Source organism: Colossoma macropomum, unplaced genomic scaffold (genome assembly GCF_904425465.1).
Source record: "Colossoma macropomum unplaced genomic scaffold, Colossoma_macropomum, whole genome shotgun sequence".
In the NCBI taxonomy this organism is placed as follows: Eukaryota; Metazoa; Chordata; class Actinopteri; order Characiformes; family Serrasalmidae; genus Colossoma; species Colossoma macropomum.
The window spans coordinates 12,712,478-12,738,019 of NW_023494795.1; the positions used below are offsets into that span (position 1 = coordinate 12,712,478).

The 25,542-nt window shown below is 39.1% G+C and overlaps 1 protein-coding gene across 1 annotated transcript; it reads right to left on the minus strand.

Moving 5' to 3' along the window:
- Nucleotides 1-1,987: 1,987 nt before the first annotated feature.
- Nucleotides 1,988-25,378, minus strand: nmu (neuromedin U). Its single transcript, XM_036582603.1, has 10 exons — nt 25,189-25,378; nt 17,059-17,114; nt 15,205-15,252; nt 14,936-14,995; nt 13,887-13,916; nt 13,581-13,631; nt 10,929-10,976; nt 3,151-3,204; nt 2,950-3,003; nt 1,988-2,202 (listed from the first exon to the last, which is right to left on the minus strand). Exons 1-9 carry the CDS (start codon nt 25,376-25,378, stop codon nt 2,968-2,970), a joined length of 573 nt encoding a protein of 190 aa, XP_036438496.1. The 3' UTR covers nt 1,988-2,202; nt 2,950-2,967.
- Nucleotides 25,379-25,542: the final 164 nt, after the last annotated feature.

Below are 25,542 nucleotides of genomic sequence, written 5' to 3' on the forward strand. Positions count from 1 at the left end.
ATTTTTAAAAACACACTGCATTTTGTTAATTAGCCTACGGTTTGAAAACTCAATTATATAATATTGGTAAGTTGGCTAATTTCGGGAGCAAAAAAGCTGTCGGTGTTACTGAATGAAGAGAAATTTGGGATCTGAAAGAGCCGGCTCTTACTGGTGAGCTGAGCCAGTCGATCTGACTCACTGAAAAGAGCTGGAATGCCTGTGGAGCTGTTGGCCCGTTTGCTAAGCTAGTGTTAGCACCACACTGTTCTGTCCAAATACATTAACTTTGCTAACTTCATTTCAAAAACTCTGTTTGCTCTTCTTTGAGTTTGATAGCATTAGATAACTACGTAGCTGTTACGTAGGTTGGACCTGGTTGCACTCTGTGTCAATTGTAACAAAGAGCCTATCACAGTAGATTAGGGTGTAATATGCAAACGTGTCTCTCACGTGACAAACATAACGTCCGTAATGCTGAATGGGTTGTAAACAGAGGGAGTGTTCTTGCCACCACTGAACTGAAGAAGATACAGAAGTACCGATTTCACATTTTCTTAGTGTAGCTCCTTATAGTCCAACACACAGGAGAACTCAAAGTTTCATAATATAGCATTGTGTGAGTCTATATTCCTGGTGCCAGAACTTGTGTTTTCTGCTCTGCTGCTTTCATCACACTCCAGGGTTCACTGACATCTATGTATTTTCACACTCCTCAAGGCCCCTGTTTCACCCTCACACACATACAGCACCCAACACTACTGCTACTACACTAATGTCTTGTGAGTTCTGCGCTGCCTCCTGGGTCTTTCTTCTAACTCCAGAACTAGTGAAGGGTAAAGAGCCTTTGTTTATGCAGCACACACACTCCACTCTCTGACCCGTGCATCATGTGTCACATTATACAGAGTTTTGAACAAGTAGTGTTTTAAAAGCTGTGACATTTTTCATGTTTAGCTTGCTTCCCTGTGAAACTAAAATGAGTAAAACTGTATGCCGAGTGATTCTATGAAATGTTCTGTCTGCTCTGGAAGAAGGGAATAAAAGAAGATATTTCTCAAGATCGACCCTGAAGACTCTTTTTTTGTGACATTAAAGCAACTTTCATATTCAATTGTCAAAGAATTCACACCTATTTATTTTAATCACCCACTCGGCTACAGCACAGCATTGTTTTAAGGCATGTAAGCAACTCACATTGAGAGCTGGCCTAGCTAAAGAACAGCCTCCACATGGCGGGGTTAGTTGTCACAACTAAGCCTCCCAATGACTTTAACAAGAATAGTCCATATACGTCCATCGTGCTTTATAAGTTTTCATGTGCAGCTTCTTCAAAAATGTACTATGGATGTAAAATGTAAATTAATATATTTAAATATTATCATTCTGATTGTAACTTTTCCACTTTGTGGTCAAAAATAAATTTGCTATGTTAGTCACAGCGTCTTTCTCTAATCATATTTATTTTGTTGCGTACTGTTGCTGTCGGAACAAAAACTCAAAATGGTAACTTTACAGGAGAAGAAAAAAAACAGCTTTACTTTTAATGTAAATCAATGTAATCAGACTTATTTCCAAGTAATTTTAGGCTGTTTCTTTTGGTCCTTTCACTGGGAAATTTACACACAATGTAAAGGGAGACGGGCATTTTCAAATTATGTCAAAAACTGAAAAACGACAAAAATGGAGACACAAGGTTTTGTTCTGACAGCAGCGATATATTTGGATGTATTCAGGCTGGATATCCAATTTGTTTAAACATTATAGAAACATTAGAATTAGAAACAGTAGAATTAATTGTTTTGCATTTGCCAAACCTTTTAGCAACTGTTATGACTAGCCCCTCAGCCTGTTACAATTAACCCCACCTATGGGGTGGTAAAGAATGCATCAGCTTTAATGTTCACCAATTCAGGACCATCCAACAAAACCTCACCAATTTCCTTGACAAAGATATGCAGACAGAGAGCTTCACAGCTAGTCACTCAAAATCACACAACAACGGGAGAACATTTCAGAATGCTTTTAATTCAAAAGACACAACATGGTTACACAATCAGGACCTTTGGGTCAAAAAAAGACTTTATTTGGATTCTCTATGTACATTTAACATCACTATACACCATAGACGGACAGTTAGCAGGTGCTCCGGAGGAATGGGTGTGGTGTCCAGGGTTGTCTGGCTTTCATCTGGGTATAAACAGCAGCTCCACAGGACAAGGACTAGGGGGAGACACAGAGACGAAAGCTCTGTCACTGATTCAGTCTTGCTGACAACTATAAAGAAGTGTTGTTGACGAAAGGTGTTCTGCAGACCGTTATTACATTCTTTTTGAGGGTGTACAGGGCCTTAGGCTACGTATACATTACAAGTCTCATCGCTCAAATCTGATTGTTTGCTTAAATCCGATCTCTCTGACACGATTGTTCACACTCATTTAGGTAAGAGTTTCAAATTTGTCATTAATTGTGAACAAACCGGCTCCCTGAAATGACCCGCATGCACACATCCTACTCAGTAGCGTCACGTGAATGAATCACGTGCATCACATGCGTCATCAGCAAAAAGACTAAAGAGCAGAACGAGCCTTCGCTGCCAAGGTAATGAACTCTGATCAGCTCTCAGATGTTCATTATTAGAGCAAGACGAAGGCGAAAAAGGTGAGATGTTCTGCTTTTCCACTGTTTACAGGTTTTAACTTCTGTTCGGCGCCGCTGCCATGGTAACGCTGAATGATGGTGCGCACGCAGTGGGAAAAAAGCACATGATTTCCGATCTGAGCGTCACATTAAGGTCGCATGGCCACAAATCCGATCTAGGACCACATGTGAAAGTGGCTCAGGTCGGATTTGAAAAAATCAGATTTGCGTGTCCACACAGCCCTGAACACATCTGATCTGAGTCACATTAGGGCAAAAAATCGGATTTGTGCCACTTCAGCCTGGTAATGTGAACGCAGAGCCAGTTACCTGTTTTCTTTCTCCTCTTTACACATATTCTGTTGACCGTCTTCCATTTCGCGGCTGTAAAGAGAAAATAAAACATGTCACTTGTCAGTTACTGTTGTTCTTAAGCACATTAAAGACTAATTTTAACATTTTAACTACAAACTATGCAAATTACAGTAACAGTTGTAGAACAAACAGGCAAGTTACTGCACTATTGCCTACCCGATATAAGAAGTATCCTCTACTCTGGATGGCGCCTGGGCCCTGCATGTCCTCCTGAAAAGAGAGAGTGCATTTTTAGATATATTGTAGCACAACTAGCACATTACTTCAAGAGGAATTCCACTGACTTCTCAAAATTTCAATTAAATTCAACTGTTGATATGTAAACAGGCATTCAGAGTGTTGTATTGTACAGAAATCACTTGAAATTGACTCAGATTTTCTTTACAGTGGTGTTACTGGGAACCAGGGGTACAGTGCAAATATAGCCATTTTAGTGAACCTACATGTGTTCTGAGTTTGTATATGCAATGTTAATAAAATGGTAAAATAGTGATAAATCTGAAAAAAATGTTTTTTTGGGGTATTATATCATATCATGCCCTGCATGTACCTCTCCACCACGAAGGGATTAAAAAATATTTTTTCGCTCTCTAAACTGTTGTAAAACAACACCTGGCACCTGGCGATGTATTCATAACCATTTCATTTGATATCTTTCTGTACAGTAACTCTTAGAGTCATTAATTGCTCGAGATGTCTGGTTCCTATCACCACTTCTGTAAACGATTGTCTGTTAGTTTGTTTAGAAAGGAGCATTTCACAAAAAACACTCTGAATGACTTTTTTGACATGTTCATAATTGCACTATGCAAAATTTTAGGAAAACAATGGAATCCGTCTTTAAATTATGTGCATGAACAAAAGCCATTTCTCAATAACAGCGTTGTAAGATCTGTTATTCCTCACTGTTCAATCTAAAAATGTGGTTCCAAGAGGAAAGCTTTCACAGAATCGTTTTCATTTTAACACCTTAAAGCCTAAAGGACCCGTCTATGGAAGCAAACTACATAATTTACATGTCAATTTCATGAATAATTCATCCATCCTTTTCAATCATCTTAAACTGCTTGATCCAGCTAGGGTCACAGTAGCCATAGGGAAAGCAGAGAATCTCAGATGACCCTGTCCCACGCAACTTCCTCCAGCTCATTCTGGGGGGTGATCCTTCCTGGATCAGGGCCTTAGTGTGGTAGAAGGACTTATGTGGTCTAAGGATCTTCAGAGCTAAGTCATCTGGAGCAGTACGGTCCTGGTCAAAGGGCCTTCCAAGGTGAACATGTCTGGAGTGAAGACCCAGACTAACACGATCCAAAATCCCTTTGATCAGTGGACACAATTTATTATGTACCCTGCCTGGGAGAGGGTTACCGGGACGTCCCCCTGGAGCCGGGCCTGGGGGTAGTGTTACTCTTTGAGCGCCTGGTGGCCGGGCAGCCGTCATACCCAGTTGGGCTCAGCCTAAGAAAACAACGTGGGGGGACCATGTGGGCATTTTCAGCGTGTGGAAGCGGTGCAGTGCCTCATAGGCAGTGGGAAATGGTGGGGAGGTCCTTGGCAGCATGGACCCCTGCGGCGGAATGAGTAGTTGATAGTAGTTAAAAGTAAAATGAGTAGCAGTAGGCCTGGAGTTTAAGGGGTTCAAATGCTCATGATTCAAGAAGCCAAAATTCATAAAGCAGCAACGTCAACTCCTCAGATTCCACTAAGCTTTGCATGGTGTTTTAGGATAAGGTGGCCACGCCGCCCCCAGCCAAACAAACAGTTCTTCTGATGTGTGTAAAAGTGTTGTCCACGGGCTTGTTTCCCTCTCTCACTAAACAAGACTGACCTCCTTCAGCAACACACCTCTGCCCTAAATCTAAATCAGTCTTAGCACTGGTATGTGGTGCTGCTTTTCTTTGGCCAGGTTCTAGAGCTGCACAACTGTTTTTTAACTGTTACCAATGCATAAGAAAAGTCTAAACAAACTTAAACAACTGTGGTCAAAATAATGCAGGTCAGTTAACCAGGATGGTTTAAATATAAAGTCCTATCAAAATCACAACATGGTATTCAATCCATAACTTGTAGCCCTACCAAGTTCTCAACAACATCAAGCCATTTACATAACAAACAAGCCTGAATGAAAAACTGCAGTTTCACCTCAAATATCATCGGGCAAAGTGTGTTAATTCTAAGTTGGAAAAAAACTGTCACAGACTCCATGTCATGGGATTGTGTTCTGGAAATGGTTGACTTTTAGTCAAAAACCTTCTGTCTCCATCATGTCCCTGTCTGTAACCTCATGTCTCCACCCTGTAATCATTGTATTCACTGCTGTCTTGTTTTTCCCATTCATTCCTTTTTGTATAGTCTTTGTTTTGTTTGTTGCTTTCAGTATACAGTTAACGTCTTGTCCCTTCTTCAAATGTATTTACTGGTTACTCCTTGTTAGTTTCCTAACAAACTGTTCCTAGTTCCTAGTAGTTTTATGACAATTGACCTAAGCCAGGGGTGTCCAGTCTTACCCGCGAGATAAGATTAGACAACCCTGGCTTAGGTCAGGAGTGTCCAGTGTCGCTAGGGGGGCCAGTGACGCTGCAGGTTTTCATTCCAACCAAGCAGGACTCTACATGATCAGCTGTTGAAGTCTGAGACGAACTGATTAAACAAGTGGAGCCAGTTGTTTTTTTGCTTGTTTCAAATGAAAACTGCCCTTTGTGGATAAGATTGGACACCGCTGAACTAAAGCTTCTGGTTTTCTTTCAGCTTCTGGATGAAAAAAATGATTTAGAGTGAGTTGGATCTCTAAACATGTTCAAAACATGAGTTTATGTCTATGTCTATGAAGGTTCCAGGTCATCCAGGTCACTAAATTACAGTACTAGTCATTCAAAGCTGATTGGTTGAGAAGCGTTTCACAAACACTGTATCGCTCCACTGAGATGCCGTAGCTAAGCAACGACTTTGCCAACTGTAGGAGACGCTCAAGCCATTTGAACGTTCTACTTCTTACTTTTTGCACAAACAGAAAATGGACACTTTTAAGATCACATTTGACCGACAGCCGATTTGGTCAGACTCTGAAGATGAGACGACACTGAATTCCCAAACTGTCATCACCACTGAGCAGCTTTTCAGTCGGCAGCTGTGACAGAAGAACAGCTAAACAACCTGGAATCAGCCAGAAATGAACCCAATACCATTTGTCAAATAAAATGGGCTGTAAGATGCTTTACAGACTGGCTGGAACAAAACAACATTAATACTGATCTGGCAGAAATTGACAAAACTGAGCTAAACTTGATATTGCGGCAGTTTTATGGCTCAGTCTGATTTGGTCAGACTCTAAAGACCAGACTACACGTTTGGTGAATGGTACTCGATGACAGTTTCAGAATTTAGTGTGAGGAGCTGGAGAACGAACTGCCGGCTGTGCAGCAAGTGGGCGGAGCTCGTTACTCTGACGTAGCAACAAGCTGCTTGTTAAGGAACTATAATTTGGCGGAAGCAATTGCAAAAATTAAAACATTAAATGCCGCACTCACGACCCAGTTTATTAATTTCTTACTTTATTAATTTAACTGTTGTATAAAAGCAATAGAACACTCGAGGTTGTGTGTTATCGCGTATAACATCACAGCTGTGATGATTCTATTGCTTCAATTTCTCACCTCTCATGCAGGGGTTTGATAAGTTCTAATAAGGTTTAGGGACATTCCTCAGCATTTAAAGTTTTATGTTTGGAGTTTGAATAGAAGTTTACAGTGCAAAATTCAACCCCCCCACAATCCACCTCCCCCCACAAAAAAAGAGTGCGGGTCAGGCCCCTATGGGAAGGTTGTAAACTAAACTGCAACTGACATGCCTGTAGCAACACAGGCAAATCTCAAATGGCCAAGGAGTCTGCACTCTAAATGAATGGCTGCTAGTTACTGAGCATGTTCGAAGAAGTTGTAAAAAGCACTTGATATTTGAATAAAGTGTTAATGACTAATTTTAAGTCATTAACATTATATTTCTTACAAAATATATTTATTTTGATTATGATTATTATTATTATTAATAAATTAAGTTAGCTGTTGAATATTGGTGCATTATAACGTATTGTATTTTGTGGCCGTTTAAAAGCAATAATGGATTAAAAGCAATAATCCACTCGTGTCCAGCCGTTACACTGATTTTATTCTGCTTTGCGTTGTGCGTTAGCTGTGGGAATATCACTGTAACATCCAGCCTGAGAGGATTATTTCTTTTCATTTTACTTTTACATTAAACAACAACCAAAATGCCTTTTTCTTCTCACATTTTCTCTCACAGTGTCTGTCAAATCCATAACACTAGTGGTAGATGCAGTCTTGTCTGTCCTTCTGTTGTCTGCAAGACAGTATATTTTTAATTTGTCCATTTTTACGTCCAGTCCTTGGGGGGCCCTCACTGCTCAGGGCCCACCCGCAGTGTGCTCCCCTACATCAGCGAGCTTGTTTGAGTGTTATGTCCCTGGCGATGCTGTAGGACCTGTGCAAAGCAGTGCAGGTCAGTGCAGATAATTTCAGTCAATAATTACTGGCCGAATGGAAAAGAACAGCTAATGCAACTAATTTTGAGGCGCAGTGCAACATGTGCGTTTGGAAAGGGATGCGCGCAAGCAGAAACGACCGCGAATGCACCTCCACCTCCCATACACACTCAAACACCCACTCAATCACTCATGAGAATGAACTGAAAACACAACTTAAGTGTCGGGGAGATTTAGATTTAGAAATTTCAGAAACATGATATCGTCCTGCAAGACATCCTACATACATACATCCTCCATATCACTCACTCGGCCCCCAATACCCTAAACATGTATAAAAATCACATGCACGCTAAATTAAAGCGATACCTAATGAGCGGAAGAGCAGCTTCAGAGATGAGATATAATTAAATGAATCATTATGGTATTAAAGGAAGGTGAATCACAACATATTAAACAAGGATGCAATTTCCTACTACAGTCAAACGCCTCTAGACCTGCGTAACTTGCAGTGGTTGCTAATGGCATTATCAGTTCCCCGAGTGCAATACCAGAGATACCACTGAGAGCTTTCATAACAACGTCATAACAAAACATTACTCAATTATACGCTACCATTCAAAAAGCATAACCAATTTGGTTGCAGATGAACCTCTTTTAAAAATAAAGGTGCAAAAAGAACCACTTGTAGTTTCCTGAAGAAGCTTTTGAAGAATAGTTCATTAAAGAATCATTTTTGTAGGTGAGCGTGATAAAACCTTTTAAAGTTTGTAGAAACTGTAGAACTAGTTCTACGGCAATAAAGGGTTTTTTTAGGATCATAGCCAAGAATTAGAGAAGGCATAAAAACACTGTTTATACAATACAGATCAGATATTTTTATTTCAAATCTATTAAGCCATAAAATTACTATAAAAAAAATACTAACTATTTTTAACAGAACCACTTTACTAAAGCACCTAAAAGTAGGCTATGATGCTCAAACTACTCAAACAAGCTACAACATGGCAGTGCACATGGCCTTCACGCCCCGATTTATCACTGGTTGATTTATTTTTGTGATTTATTCAGATGTAAAATTAATGCTACACTATGTATGATTTTTGTTAAAACTGAAAGACGTAGCATTACTGAGTCAGGAAGGAAAAAACGCGTAAAAATATGGTGTCCGTGTGCATTAACATCATATGCAAGGACATGTATTAACGTCACACGCACAGCCTAAAAAACAAGTTTCAGCTTGATGGTCTGGTCTCAGATGCAAAATTAACACTATACTGATGAAGATATGATGATAACAGTAGAGAATTCACTCACGGAACATACGTCCTTCACCAAGTTGTGACTCAGTTGTTTTTAAATACTCTTTCATTGTGCTTGCAATTCTTAGATTCATCCCCTCGGGGAAGGGGTCCGAAGCTCAACCAATGTTACAAAATGTTCTTCCGCACGTTGCACACAATTACATGTCTCGACCAGAGGGGTCTCCAAATCCCTAAATCTTACATAGTGAAGTAGGGTACATGAACTCTCACGACCAACAACTGCTGTCTCTGTGATTGGCACTGATTCAAAAGGGTCATTTCAAAAAGAAAAGTTTGTGCTTCTGCTGAATGAGGCGTCAGATTAGCTTCTGCTCAATGAGGCATTAGATTAGCTTCTGCTGATTGAGGCAGCGACACTCTTTGAGTTTCTTTGCCTTTTCGAAAACAGAAAGCAGCCTATCCAGCTTCATTGTTTGGCCATTGGTATGGAGCAAATGATATCTGTGTCATGTTTGTTTGTTTTGCGATACAAATAATATGGCAAAAAATAACAAAAACAAAAATGTGTTGCTTCTGGTGTGTATACTTGTGATACGATTTTTTTAATGTCTTGTATTTCAGGCCGGATTTGTGACAGGACTGGATCTGATTCATTCTAGTATTTTCTGCTGAAACCCAACACCAATGCCTGGTACTGAATCTGTTGCATCTCTACCAAGAACCATTTTGAAAACACTGTTTTTCAAAAGTGCAACATGTTTGTGCTTTGCAGCTTCAAAGGTTTCAAATAACAGGAAGATAAGAAGCTGCAAAACTTGAGTATGCTATTTACAATTTAATACCTTATTGCTGTTCCCAAAGTACCTTAAGTTTATACGTAAATAAAGCATATAAAATTACAAAAGTTATTATTAAGATAATTGATTTTACACTTTTGAGAGCTCTCATAGCAAAACCATGACATGATTATATGCTGCGGTCTAACAGCAACGTAACAGTGGAAAATCAACATCAGCTGTTACAGATGCTATCACAGCATCAGATGATGTGGTAGCAGGTAACATCAGCACTGATCCTGAGTTACAAGATGTAGCATTGAAGCTTCAGTTTCTGAGATATTTACATCTATCTCAGAAATTTCATTTGCGGAGTGGAGAATGAAGAGAGGTGGGAGAACTTTTCGACAGGAATAGATTGACATCACTATGACAACCCTGTCTGCCCAGTAAACTGGACAAAGCCTACAGCTACGAGATTGAGAGGAACCTTTAATGAAGTTCCGTAATTGTTTTTTTTATGTAAAGTTCAGCGCACATATGTTAAAGCATGTAAAAATGTGCCTATACATTTACCACAAAATCTTTACAAGACGTATATTGGAGCCCTTTTCAGTCTGAAGAACTGAGCTTACATACACTGTATGTCCAAAAGTTTGTAGACACCTGCTCCTCTAACCTTTCTATTGAAATAAAGAGTATTACTACAGTGTTTGCTGCAGAAACAGATTCTAGTCTTCTGGGAAGGCTTTACACTAAATGTTGGAAAACTGCTGTGAGGATTTGATTGCATTCAGCCACAAGAGCATTAGTGAGGTCAGATACTGATGTTAGATGATTAGCTCATCCCAAAGGCACTGGTTGGAGCTACATCACTCCGGAGAACATACTTCCACTGCTCCAAAACGCTTGGGGGGCCTTATACCCCTCAATCAGATGCCTGACATTGGGCATGGTGATCTTAGGCTCATGTGTGGCTGCTCCAGAGTGTCCTATTCCATTGGCAATGCTTTACTAGGGACATTATACAAACTGTAAACGTGCAAATAAATGCCAATATCAACAACAGAAGTAGCTGAATTCACTAATTAGAAGAGTTATCTGGATACTCTTGGACACACAGTGTATGTCTAAGAAGGTTTTCAGTCATTTAGGTTATTGAATTGACACAGCATCAGATGTTAGTGGGTAACATCAGCATTGCTCATGAGTCACGAGACGTAACACTGAAGCATCAGAAGGAACAACACAATTACGTCTATCTCGGAGATGTAATTGTGTGGAGTGGAGAATGAAGAGAGATGGGTGATCTTTTCAACAGGAAGAAGAGATCATTCCCTCTGTCTTATCTTCACAACAGGCTACATGAGGAGGAAGTATGCAGAGGATACATACATGTGACTCCACTCTTCTGCGTCTTCTGCTATGGAGCTTGGGTATGAGCTGCAGGAGAGGGTGGAACACAGTGGACTGACACATACACACATACATACAGGAACACACAGAGAGAGAGATGAAAACCATGAACAACTGCCCTGAAAGAGATAGGGCACAGGTCGCAGAGAGGACACCACCATCTCCACACATGCTGGCCACCAGTCACACTCGCTCATACGCACATACACACATACTCGTCCTCAGTGCGGCTCGGTGTTCATATTGCACGCGGAGTGCAGCAATGCTCAGTACAGAACGCAGAAACACAGGAAAGGCCATGCAAAAGCAGAATGTCTGGGCCAGCACTGCGAAGGTACAGGGAGAATGCACTAGCAGAAAATAGCATTATCATATCAGAGTTTTGACGTTTATCGCCTGAACTGAAGGCCGAGCTCTACTACTCACTGATTTTGCATTCTAATTCCCTGTAATAGAAAAACTTTGGTGTAAGTCATTTTTGTTGTGTTGTAATTGCTGCAATGTGGATTACCATAAGGCAAAATTGTGCGACATGCTAATGTACACTTATGAACTAATATGAAGGTGTAACGATTTCAATACATATTGAAAAACTTGACATGGTGAAATGCTTTTCCAGGGCTCTCTTTTTTATCATCTCTTGTGGAAATTAACGTCAATGATCAAAATGAACCATCTGGGGCATCCTATTAGAATAAAGTGGGCGGGGAGAGGAGGGCTAATGTTATACACATACCTACGCTCAAATGACTGGGGTTTTTAGAAATTGTTCCCAACACTGGTGATAGGAACCAGACATCTGAAGCATTTAATGCCTTTAAAACTCTACATCAAAGTTAAATCCAACCTAAATAGTATTTTTTAATTCACTTATTGTAGAAAAGTTTTTGCAGGGATTTTGGATTTGACACTAGTTTATCATTATCAATGTTACCCATAAAACCTCAGATGACACGTGTAGACTAACTGGTTATTTTGCATAATAAATAAAATGGCTATGTGTGAGCTCTGGTTCCTATCACCAAAACTGTAATGAATATTCAAGTTGATTTCAGACCTTTTAGAAAGACTTTGCTTACATCTCAAGGATTAAATTATGCAGCAATTTTTAAAAATCTGTGAAATTTCTCTTTAAGCCAGACAGCACCACTGACAGGACAGACTGGGTCTGCTAGGGGGCAGCAGACAACAGATTCCTTTAAAGGGGGAATTCCACTGATTTTTCTAAATTTCCACATAATTCAATGGTTAAGATGTAAACAAAACCATTCAGAGTGGTTTGATTTGAAATGCTCTGTTCTAGAGAAACGTACTGAGTTAGAACTGCTCACAGTGGTGGTGATAGGAACCAGACATCTGAAGCATGTAATTTCTCAAAAAGAGAAATTTATGCTGCCTGAGACATTTTTAGATTGTTTTGAGAGAAAGTTTTGGCCTAAAACAATTTTTAAAATACGTTCACAGCGGAGAGACACATGCAGGGCATTGTAAGGCAAAATATTATCCAAAGAAGACTTATTTTTTAAACGTTGCTGCTCGTTTATCACTATCAACATTGCACATAATAACTTAAAAGACATATGTAGGTTCACTGGCTGTTTTGGATAGTAAATAAAATGGCTGTGTTTGTGTTGTAGATATCACCATAACTGGTTCCTATCACTACTATTTTCATGAGTTTTTTGTTTCTGCACAATTCACCATTTCACATCAGAACACTCAGAACGGTTTACATCTCAATGACTGAATTACGAAGCAATCTTGAAGAAACTGAGATATTCCCTTCTAAGTGTGTTTGAAATTCTGAATCTGATGAATCTTGCAATCTGAGCACTTCTACAACAGGTCGCATATGTGAAATGTGGTATAATGTGAGCAATGCAGCGATTCGAAGATTTTGAGTTGTGTACTGTCCACTAGGACTCTCCTAGGATACATGGACTCTGAGCTATGCTAGAGAGTTAACACCCACTCTGAACTATAACTCTTTCATACTTTCAGTTCACTCAATCATTTGCCATTCATTTAGGTAGGCCACCCACATAACAAGGCTCAGATGGTTAGTTAGAGAAGCTAAGAGCAACTTCTTCGCCTATCCAAGGCCAAACAGTTCAAATAAAGTAGCTGCTGAGCCATTTCAGAAGTTCATTTCATCCTAAATTAATTTTAAAAACTGTCACTGGAGAGGGAGTTTTCAAGAAAATTGCAGCACTTAAGAAACACCGTCTGCAATGAATAATGGAAGAGCTTTTTAATGAACAAAAGGTATTTTCATAAATTGGCCCTGTCTTCTGGATGGTTCGTTTCGACACCATTCGTGTTCTGACACATCTTGGCAGGCCAGGTGACGAGCGGCAAGGCACGCAGATGAACTCACACGTTGCATGCAAGCAGTGAGTAGCACGCAGTGAAGACAGCCACACAAAGTGAAGAAGTCACAGGTCATACAGAGAGGAGGAGAAAGCGATGTTCATTGTTGTGCATTTGTTATTGTCTATAATCTTCCAGGTAACAATATGCAGCTTAAAGGTCTAAGCCAACACTGCAACTTTGCAGAATAGTGACAGAATGAGGTAAGCGGCAGGTGTTCAGAGTAAAGCAGAGAGAATGGGATAATCTCAGATAACCTACCGTCCCATCAGACAATCCGGCACCATTCGGCTTAGTGTAATGAAATAAAAACTACACATTCACAGCAGGACATGTACACAAACAAGCACGAAGACGCGAAACGCACAGCAACGTGTGCAGAAATGGAAAGTAAAAGCAAACGTGCACAAAAACAAAAAAACAAGGACATACAAGTAGCATGTAACAGGTAAAATTACACAAACGTGATTACACGAGCACACAGACATAGAAAAAAGGTTGTTGTTATGATCCTGTTTGACTGTAATTGCAGTAAATGATGACTGTGTAAAGGGTAAAAGTACTCACTCTTTTACTCGGCTCTCGAGCTGCCAACTCCTGTAATAGAGAGAGACCCGGTCAAACTTACTTACTTAATAGACAGATAATAGTATGTTGTTCACGTTTTCTTTATACTCTGTTTTTGGCAGGCCAGAGGCCTAATATATGGACCTTTCTCCTGAGTTCAAACTACAGTCCAGCAGTAAAAAAAATGTAAAAAAAAAACATTGAAGTATTCAGATCTTATATATTTACAAGGATTATGTAATGATCTAATTAAACACAAGGCATTAATTGAGATAAATCATTAAGCATTATTAAATACATAAAGCATTATTTATAGAGAGAGTACTTTCTATTGGGAGGTGTCTGTTCCAAACCCTAATCTCTGAATTTCAAATTGTGAAAACAACAGTTTTTTTTTTTACAGAATCTTTTTTTTAGAATTAAATTGAAAAATTAAGATTTATCATAAATTTTAGAAAGTGAAACTGCATCCCTGTCCCAGACTCTGCTTCGTGTCATGCCTAAGAACACCCTTCCCCGTGGTAAAATCACAGTAACACGGCCTCTCGTGGCTTATTGCTTTATTCTATTATGGATTAAACATATTTTTAATGTACTCTCCTCAGTGTACCGATATCCATATTTGATTGCTGGTAAGCTGCAACTAAAATGTACTAAAGCCTACTTTAAAAGTCAGCGCTGTAAGAAAGTCTTCTATATAATACACTTAAGTTGATAACAAACATACTTTTGTTTAAGGATGCTTCAGTATGTTAAGAAATACATTTATTCAAGTTTGCTTCCTTGCAGACTAAAGCATAATTTAAAAATGTACTTCTTTTAAAAGATACAGAAAAGTATGTTTGACGTATATTTCCATAAAATACAAAAAAATAAAAAATACATAATTTAGTATCCGCTATATAATTCACGTATACAATGTATTTTGTATGCATCTTTCTCGCAAGGAACTGTAAGGCTTTTCTGGACAGCAGAGATCTTAAGGTTTATAATATGTGTATTCAAAAATATTCATATTCCTAAAGCTAAAATAGTACAAAAGCATTCACCTGAGATTTTCGCAGCACCCCCAGCATCAACCCGCAGAAGTCCCGCAGTACGTCAGATGTCTAAAATGGAGACATGGGAGGGGTTGCAGACAGTTTAATTGGATACTCTTCTTCCAGATGGCTCAAGTCAAGGCTAAATGCTATGGAAATGGCACAAAGATGTTTTCCAAAGCCCAGAGAAAACTCTGCAGCTGCATGGTGCTGACTCAAAGGAGTTTTTTTGGGCAACATTAAGGGACACTGCTTTGCATAAAGACAGCCTCACTCACCCTTAGGGGTTGTTCTGCAGAGAGGTAGGACGAGCACGCATTATCTATCTGCGGGAGAGGGCACAGGAGAAACATGGGGGTGAATTGATTTCATGGAGGAAGAAACCTTCCTGTAAAATACACTGGAATATTTAACATTTCAAATTTCATATGACGCCTCTCAAATGAAAATGTACCAGCTACATCCAGTTCTATTACTTCAGTGTTACAAAAGGTTATAAGCACTGTTTTCACAGTTCACCCTGTTTTTTAATTTTTAGATCATGTTTGTATTTAAACTCTGCAAATATTATAGTAATACTTAAGTAATAATATTCAATTGTCAAGTTTTGGTAAAGGGTAAAATTCTCAAAATTAATTCTCAAAAATTATTTGATTGGGTCTTTTTTCTGTGGTATTTAAATAGATACAGCCAAACTGGCTCTCCCTTTAGATAGGCCTTCAGGACCTAAACTGAAGGCCTAATGTATCAGATTAACCACTAACAAAATCAGGAATTGAGAATCAATCAATTTCATAAGTAAAAAAAACTCACTCTAGGCCTTCTGGAAAACCTGGATACGTCACTGATCGAGCGTTGACCTGACCAATTCTGGAGCGGATAATCGAAAGAGTGGGGAGAATACCAGGTGGGCCAGTAGAATTTTGGGCCAGTTACGCTCGCATATAAACACAAGACCCTTCAGACAAACTATAAATGTTACATCCAAGTGTATATCTGCAGCAATTCAGGAGCTAAATTACAGCAGCCAGCAGCTCAATTGAAACAGTCTCGGTTTGCTGATTGTAACTGAGTCTTGTACAGCGGACAGAGATTAGATGAAGCTGAAGTTAGCTTCTTATTCTTATTTCACCTTAATTGATGTAGCAGTTACTTTCAGACGCTTCTATGGGTGCCAGCTTATAACTGCTGCACTATTTAAGATGAAACGGAAATGAGAATAAGAAGCTAACATCAGCCTCGAGAAATTCGAGAACGATGGTGTGAATCTGTTATTGGCTGACACACCAGGCAGTGCTCTGTAGAGTTCATGATTTTGCCAGTTTTCATCCCTAGCCTGCCACCTCGGTTATCTCAGTGCAGCATATAAATGAAGAAACTGAAAATGTGGTGAGTTTTAAAAAAAGTTATTTTACACAAAGGCAAAATGGGTGTGTGTGGAGGGGGGGTGGGGGGGGGTGTTAGCCTGAGCCTGACTAATGTGTTTCAGTCACATGGAAAACAGCAGCAGCTCTAATCCAGAGATCTTTGCTAAAATCACTGCAAAACTTCTACATACAAGGTAAAATTTACATGAACGTGGCTGCTGCAAGATTTAAATAAAACACAAAATGTTTTTTTGTGATCTTCAAGTGTCCTGGTTTGATCTAGAACAGCCAAAAATGTTCTTGTGAATCGGTGTTAGCCTAGCGCTAAAATACTACTAGAGTCCCATAAGGGCTCTTGCAGAAACTAACATTATTATAGAGACTTTGTTCCTCATTTTTTAAGCAATTTTTGAACCAATTTTCGACAATCATGGCACAAACTGAAGGCCTAACTCTAATAGTCATGATCTTCACACAGCTGTGAAAACAGGTCTCTGAGCAATTCCATACAGCTACTTAGGCCCACCTGTCGCTCACATGAACAGAAAGAGCAGAAGCTCAGTCATTAGTTAAACTCCGGTGCTGCAGGCGAGCAGATATGATGTGTTATGGCCCCTAAGGATCAGATATTGGTTTGGAAATGTATAACTATGAGGGAGATATCAAATGCATTTGAGGAAGGATTAAGTGGTTTAATAAGACTGCATGAGAAGACACTCTTCACTATGTGTGTGTGTGATTTGGCTGGGAGTCGGCAATACCCACCTGGTTTAAGAGCTGCTCATGCTGTACTGTAGATGGATTCAGGAACACTGGAGTACCTTTTAAACAAACAAACACGCAATAATTATATTTTATTATTGTCAGCTCATTTCCACATACATAATTGTAAATGTGAGGGTTATTGTCTAAAGGTTTGGACAGCCAAATATGCCATTCCAAGAAATTCCAAGCTTTACAAGAAATGTATACTGTATTTATTAGAGTTATATAAAAGAGTTTATAAATAAAAGTAGAAAAAAAAAAAATTTATATATATGCATATATCCTACAGTCAACATACTTCTGCACATTGTAATACACAATTACTGTTAATTTGCTTAATTTAACATATTGAGGTATAAAAAACACTAAAAAGTGTCATGTATAAAGATTATATCGTAGCACATTTAATATGCTACATTTTAGGTTTGCCAATATTTCCAGAAATTGCACACAAAAATTTTAAATCAACAAAACATAATTATGGATGCTCAAACCTTTATGATTATTATTATTATTATTTTTATTATTATGAATCATTGTTTAATATTTAAGCTGTACTAGGTTATATATCGCTGCTGTCAGAAGAAAACCTTATATCTCCATTTTCGTTTTTCAGTTTTTGACCTAATTTGAAAATGCTTGTTGTTCTTTACATTGTGTGTAAATTTCATGATGAATGGACCAAAAGAAACAAAATGAGTTGGAAAAAAGTCTGGCTCCATTGACTTACATTAAAAGTAAAGTAGTTTTTTCCTTCTCCTGTAAAGTTACAATTTTGAAGATACAAGGTTTTCTTCCAACAGCGATATGGTTAATATAATCAATAAAAAATAACCTCTTACTATCTTGTCTTTGCACAATACAGGACTTTTGTAAAGCTGCTCTTGCTTGCTTGTTAGTGTTTACTGTTTGCATATTTATAAATATGTAATGACACACAAAGCGTAACACGTCATTGGACCACAACCGATCACAAACTGCCAGTACTGACACCCAGGAGAATGTCTAGACATTAACGTCATGAAGCTCCTCACATTTCAAGCCTCTTGTTACATTTTCATTCAGGCTGCTTCAAATCTATCCTTTTCCAGACACTTCAGGCTGCAGTGGGCAGGATATTTTGGTGGATGTTGCCCTTTTACACTGATGTGAGATCAATCCTGCTTTTTTGTTTAATGGCTGAATTAAGACTCGGGTCAGAGGAGCTGCAGGGTGAAGTACATCAGTGTACAGGGATGATTTCTCCTCTGGACCCACTGCAGATAAAAACAGTCCCGTCAGTTTTCAGGAACATGATTCATGATTCAGCACTGCTTTCATCAATCAAGCCCTTCATCTGAATCTCCTACTTTTTCACAGTAGCCAGAGTAAAGGAATCAATCAACGTGTTATTTAGTCCGTCAGTCACTTTGGTTAATCTGGACACTGGATTGATTAGATCATCCATGGATTCCCTTGAGCATTTCCCAGACCACATCCAATCAATAGACGTCTAGTCATGTCAAGTAATGAGGAGAGAATATTTTAATTAATCCTGAAACAAATGCTCATAAGACAGGATGTAAAAATGCAAAAAATGCGTGTACATGCACTCAATAATCCAATCATAATCGGATGTAAACACCATACTCTGATTAAGAAATCTGATAAAAAGAGCTGGATTTTGGCTCAGTAATCAGATTTTTCAGTGTATGTGAACTCTTACTCCGATTTCTATCAGATTTCTCAGTCTGCGCATGCACGAGAACAGACGGTGGAAGTCGCGAGACACAGTAAAACACTGTTGGAGTGGCGCTGAAACCAAACATGAAATAAAGGATTTAAATATTCTTCGTTTTCTAGATGATGTATGCTCATATTTTCAGGTAAAGTGGTGCGATGTTTTTTAAAAAAAGCCACGGCATGAAGTTTTATGAGTTTGACGTTGCGTTTACGTCACGTCTGATTCTGTGAGTTTATTGGCTGGTTGTAAAGCAGTGAATACTGTCTGACTCATATAGACCAAGAGTTTCTCCATTATCTGATTACTCAAGTGCATGTAAACGTGTTGGATTACTGACAAAATCTGATTTTCTGCAGTTATCGGACTATTAAGTGCATTGAACACACTCAGTGACTTCTTTATTCTGTATTACTTATTTGACGATGGCAGAGTTGATACTTTTTTTTAGCTGGAGAAAAGGAGGTTAAATGTTATTCAAGTGCACAAAGCAGTCTAACTTCAAGATCTTAGAAGCATTAATGGTTGTATCAAAATTAGAAATTACAGAAGTGACTTGAATTTAGAACTTTCGCCAGAAAAGTCATTCTTGCCTAATGTGGAGCATGATGCATCTGACAATGACAAACAGCCCAGTACTGCAAAACTGGTAGATTTTAAACTATTAATGACAATAATAAAGCTTTAAAGGGCCCATATTCTATGTTTTTCCTACATATGAGTCCACTTATAATGTTTGTGTGGATTTATACATTTTTACATGAGAATTTTCCAATCTCCGTTTATCCCTTAGAACTAAACAACCTGCTTTTGTTGCAGTGCCTTTAATGCTGATACATGTAAATTACCTCTGTTCTGAATGGCTACCCTGTATTTAAAAAGCAGTGTGGGCTGAAACACTCTTTATAACTTCACGTCCTCTACACACAACACATTTCAATATTTCATTTTTTGCTAAATTTAGTGCACAGTTTATATTTATTGACTGAGTTTAAAAAGTAAAACACAAAATATAAAATGTGCCTTAACTTTTTCACTAGCCACTTTTTATGTTTTACATGAAATATGTCAATTACAGCAAATAAACAGTAATCGTGCACTAATATAAGCAGAAGTGTGTTCTCTGTAAAGGATGCATAACTTATTTTCATTTAGAAAATCAACAAAACATAAAATTTGACCAGGGGTGCCCAAACTTTTGCATACAACTGCATATAAACGGAAAGATACTTTGATACTTTGAAACTTTAATGTTTACATGCTATATCGAATTCTTTATTTAAAAAATGTGATTAAAATTTGGCTTTCCATGATTTTCCAGAAAAGCAATAGCATCTTCAAAAGCAAGCGATCACAGTGTCAGCCTCCTCTCTCATCCAGCACATGCAGTAAGATCATGAGCAGAGCAGGACGAAAACCGAAGTACTTGTGTGAAGTGTATTAAGGTGCCTTAAGAACATGAATTCATCCATCTAATATTAGTCACCCTGACACAGATTTCCAAACGTCATCCACTGATACATCAGCCACTCTGACAACTATCCAACAACTATCAGACACACAATGATGTTTGCAGCTCAACACAGAGCGAAACGCACACAGCCTCAGTCCACAGCGAGCTGACAGACCCTCAAAATGAAACTATACACCAGATCAAACATACAGCTTTCACTGTGTTTAAATCTCTTCAGTCTTTCGTTAGCAGGCGCTGGAGAGCATCACTACGACTGCCTTTTCTCAGCCCTCTGTTTTCGGGCTTTTACAGCCTTCAAAATAACTTACATTTCCAAAATGACTGATGGCCTATTGGCTTTACATGCTCATATGAACGCATTCATTCACTCAGAATACTGTATATAGACACACAGAGGTGTAGATTTTAGGGGGGTGGGATGGGGGACGTGTCCTCTTCAACATTTTGGGGGGAAAGAATAGTTCCCACTCAATAATTCACTTTAAACATATCTGGACCTTGCCTTTTAAGTGTTTCATGACTGCTTTTGGTTGGTACATTTGACAAAAAGATGTAAATTTTAATCATATCATTTTTAAACAACTATGGCTTAAACCAGGGGTGGGGAACTCTGGTCCTTGAGGGCCGGATTCATGCACAATTAGGCAAATTACCTTCTCAAGCACACACGATTCAACTCAACAGCTAATTACCAGGTTTAGCTGGTGTGCTAAAGCAGGGAACTCACCAAACAGGGCTGGACACCGACCCTTAGTTCGCCACCCTCGGCTTTAGCAGATGCAACTACGTAATTATTCATAACAACTATAACACATATCACTACAACATACATCGCTACTACACTAAATGGATAAATTAACAGCAGCAAAATAATCTAAAATAACAAAATGAAATTCAAACAAACAAATAAACAACAGACAAATAAAAATGAAAGCAATAATAATCATGATAATCAGACATTGCAAAGCGCTAGGTATCTGAGGAAAGTATGGCTCTTCTTATCACTTATCATTTTAAGGGAATTTATCTAATGTTCCGGTTCTATTGTTTATAAGCAGAGAGGATCATTCCGTTTAAATCCAGATTTTCCGTCACGTCTTTACGTTCCTGCGCACAGACTCGTGGGAAATGAAGTCCGTATACATTTAGAATCTTTCATGCTCCTTTACTGTGGCTGACAGAGCCTGCTCCACTCTCCCGATGCTCAGGAGTGTCGGGATGTTTAAAGGTGAGGTAAACAAAGCAGACTGTAGCTCTGCCCTCGATTAAAACGCTAACTTAGGTTAGCTAATGCCAGAGACGAGCTAGTTTGTTAGCGATAGCTGGCTAGCTAGCTAGTTTAGTCGTAGCGGATTTTAGGTGTAGCGAATTTTTTTAGTTCGTTAAACATCTAAATAAACTTGCCTGGTTTAAAAATGGGTTTTGGACCGGTTGGACCGGTTTTTGAGTGTTGTCCGTTGGTTCTGTCGACCTGACACGAAATGTCCGCTTGAGTCTCACTGTAAACTCACTGTTTGTTAAAGCTGATAAAGTGCAGTCCACTCCTCTCTCTGTCTCTCTCTCTCTCTCTCTCTCTTTCTCTCTTTCTATCTCACTCCCCCTCTCTCTCTCTCTCTCTCTCTCTCTCTCTCTTTCTCTCTTTCTGTCTCACTCCCTCTCTCTCCCTCTCTCTCTCTGTCTCTCTCTCTCTCTCTATCTTACTCCCTCTCTCTCACTCCCTCTCTCTCTCTCTCTATCTTACTCCCTCTCTCTCTCTCTCCCTCTCTCTCTCTCTATCTTACTCCCTCTCTCTCCCTCTCTCTCTCTCTCACTTCCCCTCTCTCTCTCTCTCACTCCCTCTCTCTCTCTATCTCACTCTCTCAATCTCTCTCTCCCTTTCTCTCTCTCTCTCTCTCACTCCTTCTCCCTCTCTCCCTCTCTCTCTCTATCTTACTCCCTCTCTCTCTCTCTCTCTCTCTCTCTCTCTCTCTGTAACGGCTACACTGATCTGTGTGTGTAAACGGTAATGAAGGAAAGAAAGACTGATGTTAGAACTATTTTGAGCATCTGAAGTCAGATGGCTCGGGTGGTCTGGAGCAGCGCGCCCCCCCTCAGAGTTACAATGAAGCCTTTGGCACTGCTTTAATGATCATGTACTCACAGGAAACACTGCATTAATCATACATAGACGACAGAGCAGCACTGACAGACAGTCCTTAGGTAGACTAACACCTGTTGCGTGTAGTTCTGACTTGGTGTGAGATCATTCGTGCGGATTGTAATTCATTTCATTCGGCTTTAAATTTAGACCCAGGCTGCGCTGAAAGTCTTTGAAAGTTTACTTACGTTTATTTGTACGTGTTTCCAATAATCTTTTATAGACAGGCCAGTTATTTCCCCGGCTCGCCTGTAAAAGATGATTTGTTCAGAGGTTTTTCATTTAGACTGAATTATTCCATCAACCTTAAATGTTAGTTGTTCAGCTGTTTTAAAGTATGAACACATTTTTCTTCAATTCAGTTTTCACACTTACAGTAACTTCCCTCCTCAGTAAAGGATCATTTGTTCAGAGCTTTTAAATTTGGACTCAAGCTGCAATAGAACACTAAAAGGGGAAGTCCACCGATGTTTCAAAATTTCATTATCAAATTCTTAAGATGTAAACAGTCATTCAGGGTGGTTTGATGTGAAATGCTCAGTTCAAGCCTGAATTGCTCACAGTGGTCATGAAGGGAACCAGGTGTCTGAAATGTGCAGTGTCTCCAAGGGCTCCTTCAAAGAAAGCTAGCACACAGAATGGTTATGGATTCTTTGGCTGGTGCCCGAGAGTTTTTGCGACAAGCTTTTGGGGTTTAAAACTATTTTACCATTATAAACATCACATATAAAAACTCACTGCACACACATGCAGGACCACTGTAAGACCAAATAAAATGGCTTTATTTGTGACATCGTGACCGCAGGGTCAGTTTCTCTACAACGACTCATTTCACATTAAACCACTCTGAGCGACACTGTTTACATCTCAACGGCTCAGTTTTGCAGATTTTTTCCTCTTGAAAGGTTTTAACACACACAAAAGATGGTTCCTCAAGAGTTGGTTCTGTTTAGAACCAAGAGTTCTATAAGGAACCATGTTTTTTGCATGGTGAAATGGTTCTTTAGATTGATGGAGAATGTGTAGTATATGGTTCTTTATAGAACCTTTTTTAAATTGGTTCTAGCACCAAAAAGGGTTCTGCTACTGATACGGTGTCAACCTTGTAACAGTAGGAGAACATTTTTGGTGCTATATAGAACAATTTTCAAAAGAGGTCTATAAAGAACCACATACAACACATTCTCCATCAATCTGAAGAACCATTTCAGCATGCAAATTTTTTTTAAAGTGCTCAGGATTCTATACAGAACCACTGTCTTTACTAAAGAACCCCTGAAGAACCTTTTTTTAAGAGTGTTGTAACAATACAAGGAGTCTTTTTGGTGTCTATATACACACTTAAAAAGGATGGTTCTTTAGGGGTTCTTTAGTAAAGGATAATTATAAAGGATTAGTAAAGGGTAATTAACACAAGTACCCTTTTCATAATTAAAGGGTTCTTTGCACCACGAAAGCGTTCAGCAGACTGATGGAGAATGTGCAGTAGATGGTTTTATATGGAACCTTTTTGAAAAGGGTTCTATATAACATGAAAATGGGTTCTTCTTTTGTTACAAGCTTGACATCGTTAAAGTAAAAGAACACTTTTTGGTGCTATATAGAACATTTTTTCGGAAAGGTTCTATATAAAACCATCTACAGCACATTCTCTATCAATATGAAGAGCCATTTCACCATGCAAATCCAAGTAATCATGCAGAGGGTTCTTTGAGTGTTCATGGTTCTATATAGAACCATTTTCTTCACTAAAGAACCCTTGAAGAACCATCTTTTTTAAGAGTGTCGAACTATTTTTACTCATTCCCTTCACTGAAGAACCATTGAAGAACCCTCTTTTTAAGAGTGTAGAACTATTTTTACTCATGGTTCTAAATAGGTTCCCTTTACTAAAGAACCCCTGAAGAAACATCTTTTTAAGAGTGTACAAATACTTTTAATCATGGTTCTAAATTGAATCATTCCCACTTACTAAAGAACCCTTGAAGAACCATCTTTTTTAAGATTGTAAAACTATTTTTACTCTTGGTTCTAAATAGAACCATTCCCTTTACTAAAGAACCCTTGAAAAAACATCTTTTTTAAGAGTGTAAAACTATTTTTACTCATGGTTCTAAAGAGAACCATTCCCTTTACTAAAGAACCCTTAAAGAACCATCTTTTGTAAAAGTGTAGAACTATTATTACTCATGGTTCTAAAAAGAATCATTCCATTTATTAAAGAACCCTTAAAGGACCATATTTTTTAAAAGTGTAGAACTATTTTACTCATGGTTCTAAATAGAATCATTACTAAAGAACCCTTGAAAAACCATCTTTTTTAAGAGTGTAGAACTATTTTTACTCATGGTTCTAAATAGAACTATTCCGTTTATGAAAGAACCCTTGACAACCCCTCTTGTTAAGGATATAAAACTACTTTTGCTCGTGGTCCTAAATAGAACCATTCTCTTCACGAAAGAACCCTTGAAGAACCATCTTTTCTAAGAGCGTACACTGAAGAAAAAATGAGTTGCTGAATCTTTATGACTCAAATCGGTTCCATGTAAAGATGCTAAATAAGATGGAATTAAGTTTTTACGCTTAGTAACATGTTTAATTCGTGCTAAGCCACTGCACACATTTGAATAATGTAAATTTAAAGAACCTTTAAAAACTTTTTTATTCTCTTTCCACTTCTCTGCGCTCAGACTGCGCCGCTCTGTGCGCTCTGAGCGCAAAGCAAACCGAGAGATGAGCGGAGGGATGGAGGAAGGGTCTCTGACTGAAGGTGAGGGAGGAGAAAGCTGAGTGCCTCACCTGTGCAGAGCGGCGCGGCGGAGAGCAGCAGCAGCACGAAGAGTGCGAGGCTCGCGCTGTGAACTGGAGAAAGTGCGCTGCTGCGGCTGCTCGCGGTTGTTCTCGCGCTACTTCTGTAGTTCGGGCTCGCGCTGCCGCTGCTGGGGCTCGCGCTCCGAGTGGCTCGCTTTGGGCACCTGCTGCTCTTCATGTTGCTGACGGCGCGCGCACGTCCCGCTCCGTCGCTTGCGCTCTTTTGGACGCTGCGGACGCGCGGTGGAGGGGATTTGAAGGCGCGCGCGCGGTCACGAGAAGCGCGTCACGAGCTCAGCGGCGCCGTGCAGGTGTGATGTCACTTGTGGGTTTTGTTTTTTC

Bases quoted from the DNA above. Each gene is read 5' to 3' on its own strand.
- nmu (XM_036582603.1), bottom strand. From the start codon at position 25,378: ATGAAGAGCAGCAGGTGCCCAAAGCGAGCCACTCGGAGCGCGAGCCCC. The intron at 14,996-15,204 runs GTGAGTGAGGCT...TCTCCATTTTAG, and splicing joins CTGCAGAACAACCCCTAAGG to ACATCTGACGTACTGCGGGA. The intron at 10,977-13,580 runs GTAGGTTATCTG...CCTCTCCTGCAG, and splicing joins CCGGATTGTCTGATGGGACG to CTCATACCCAAGCTCCATAG.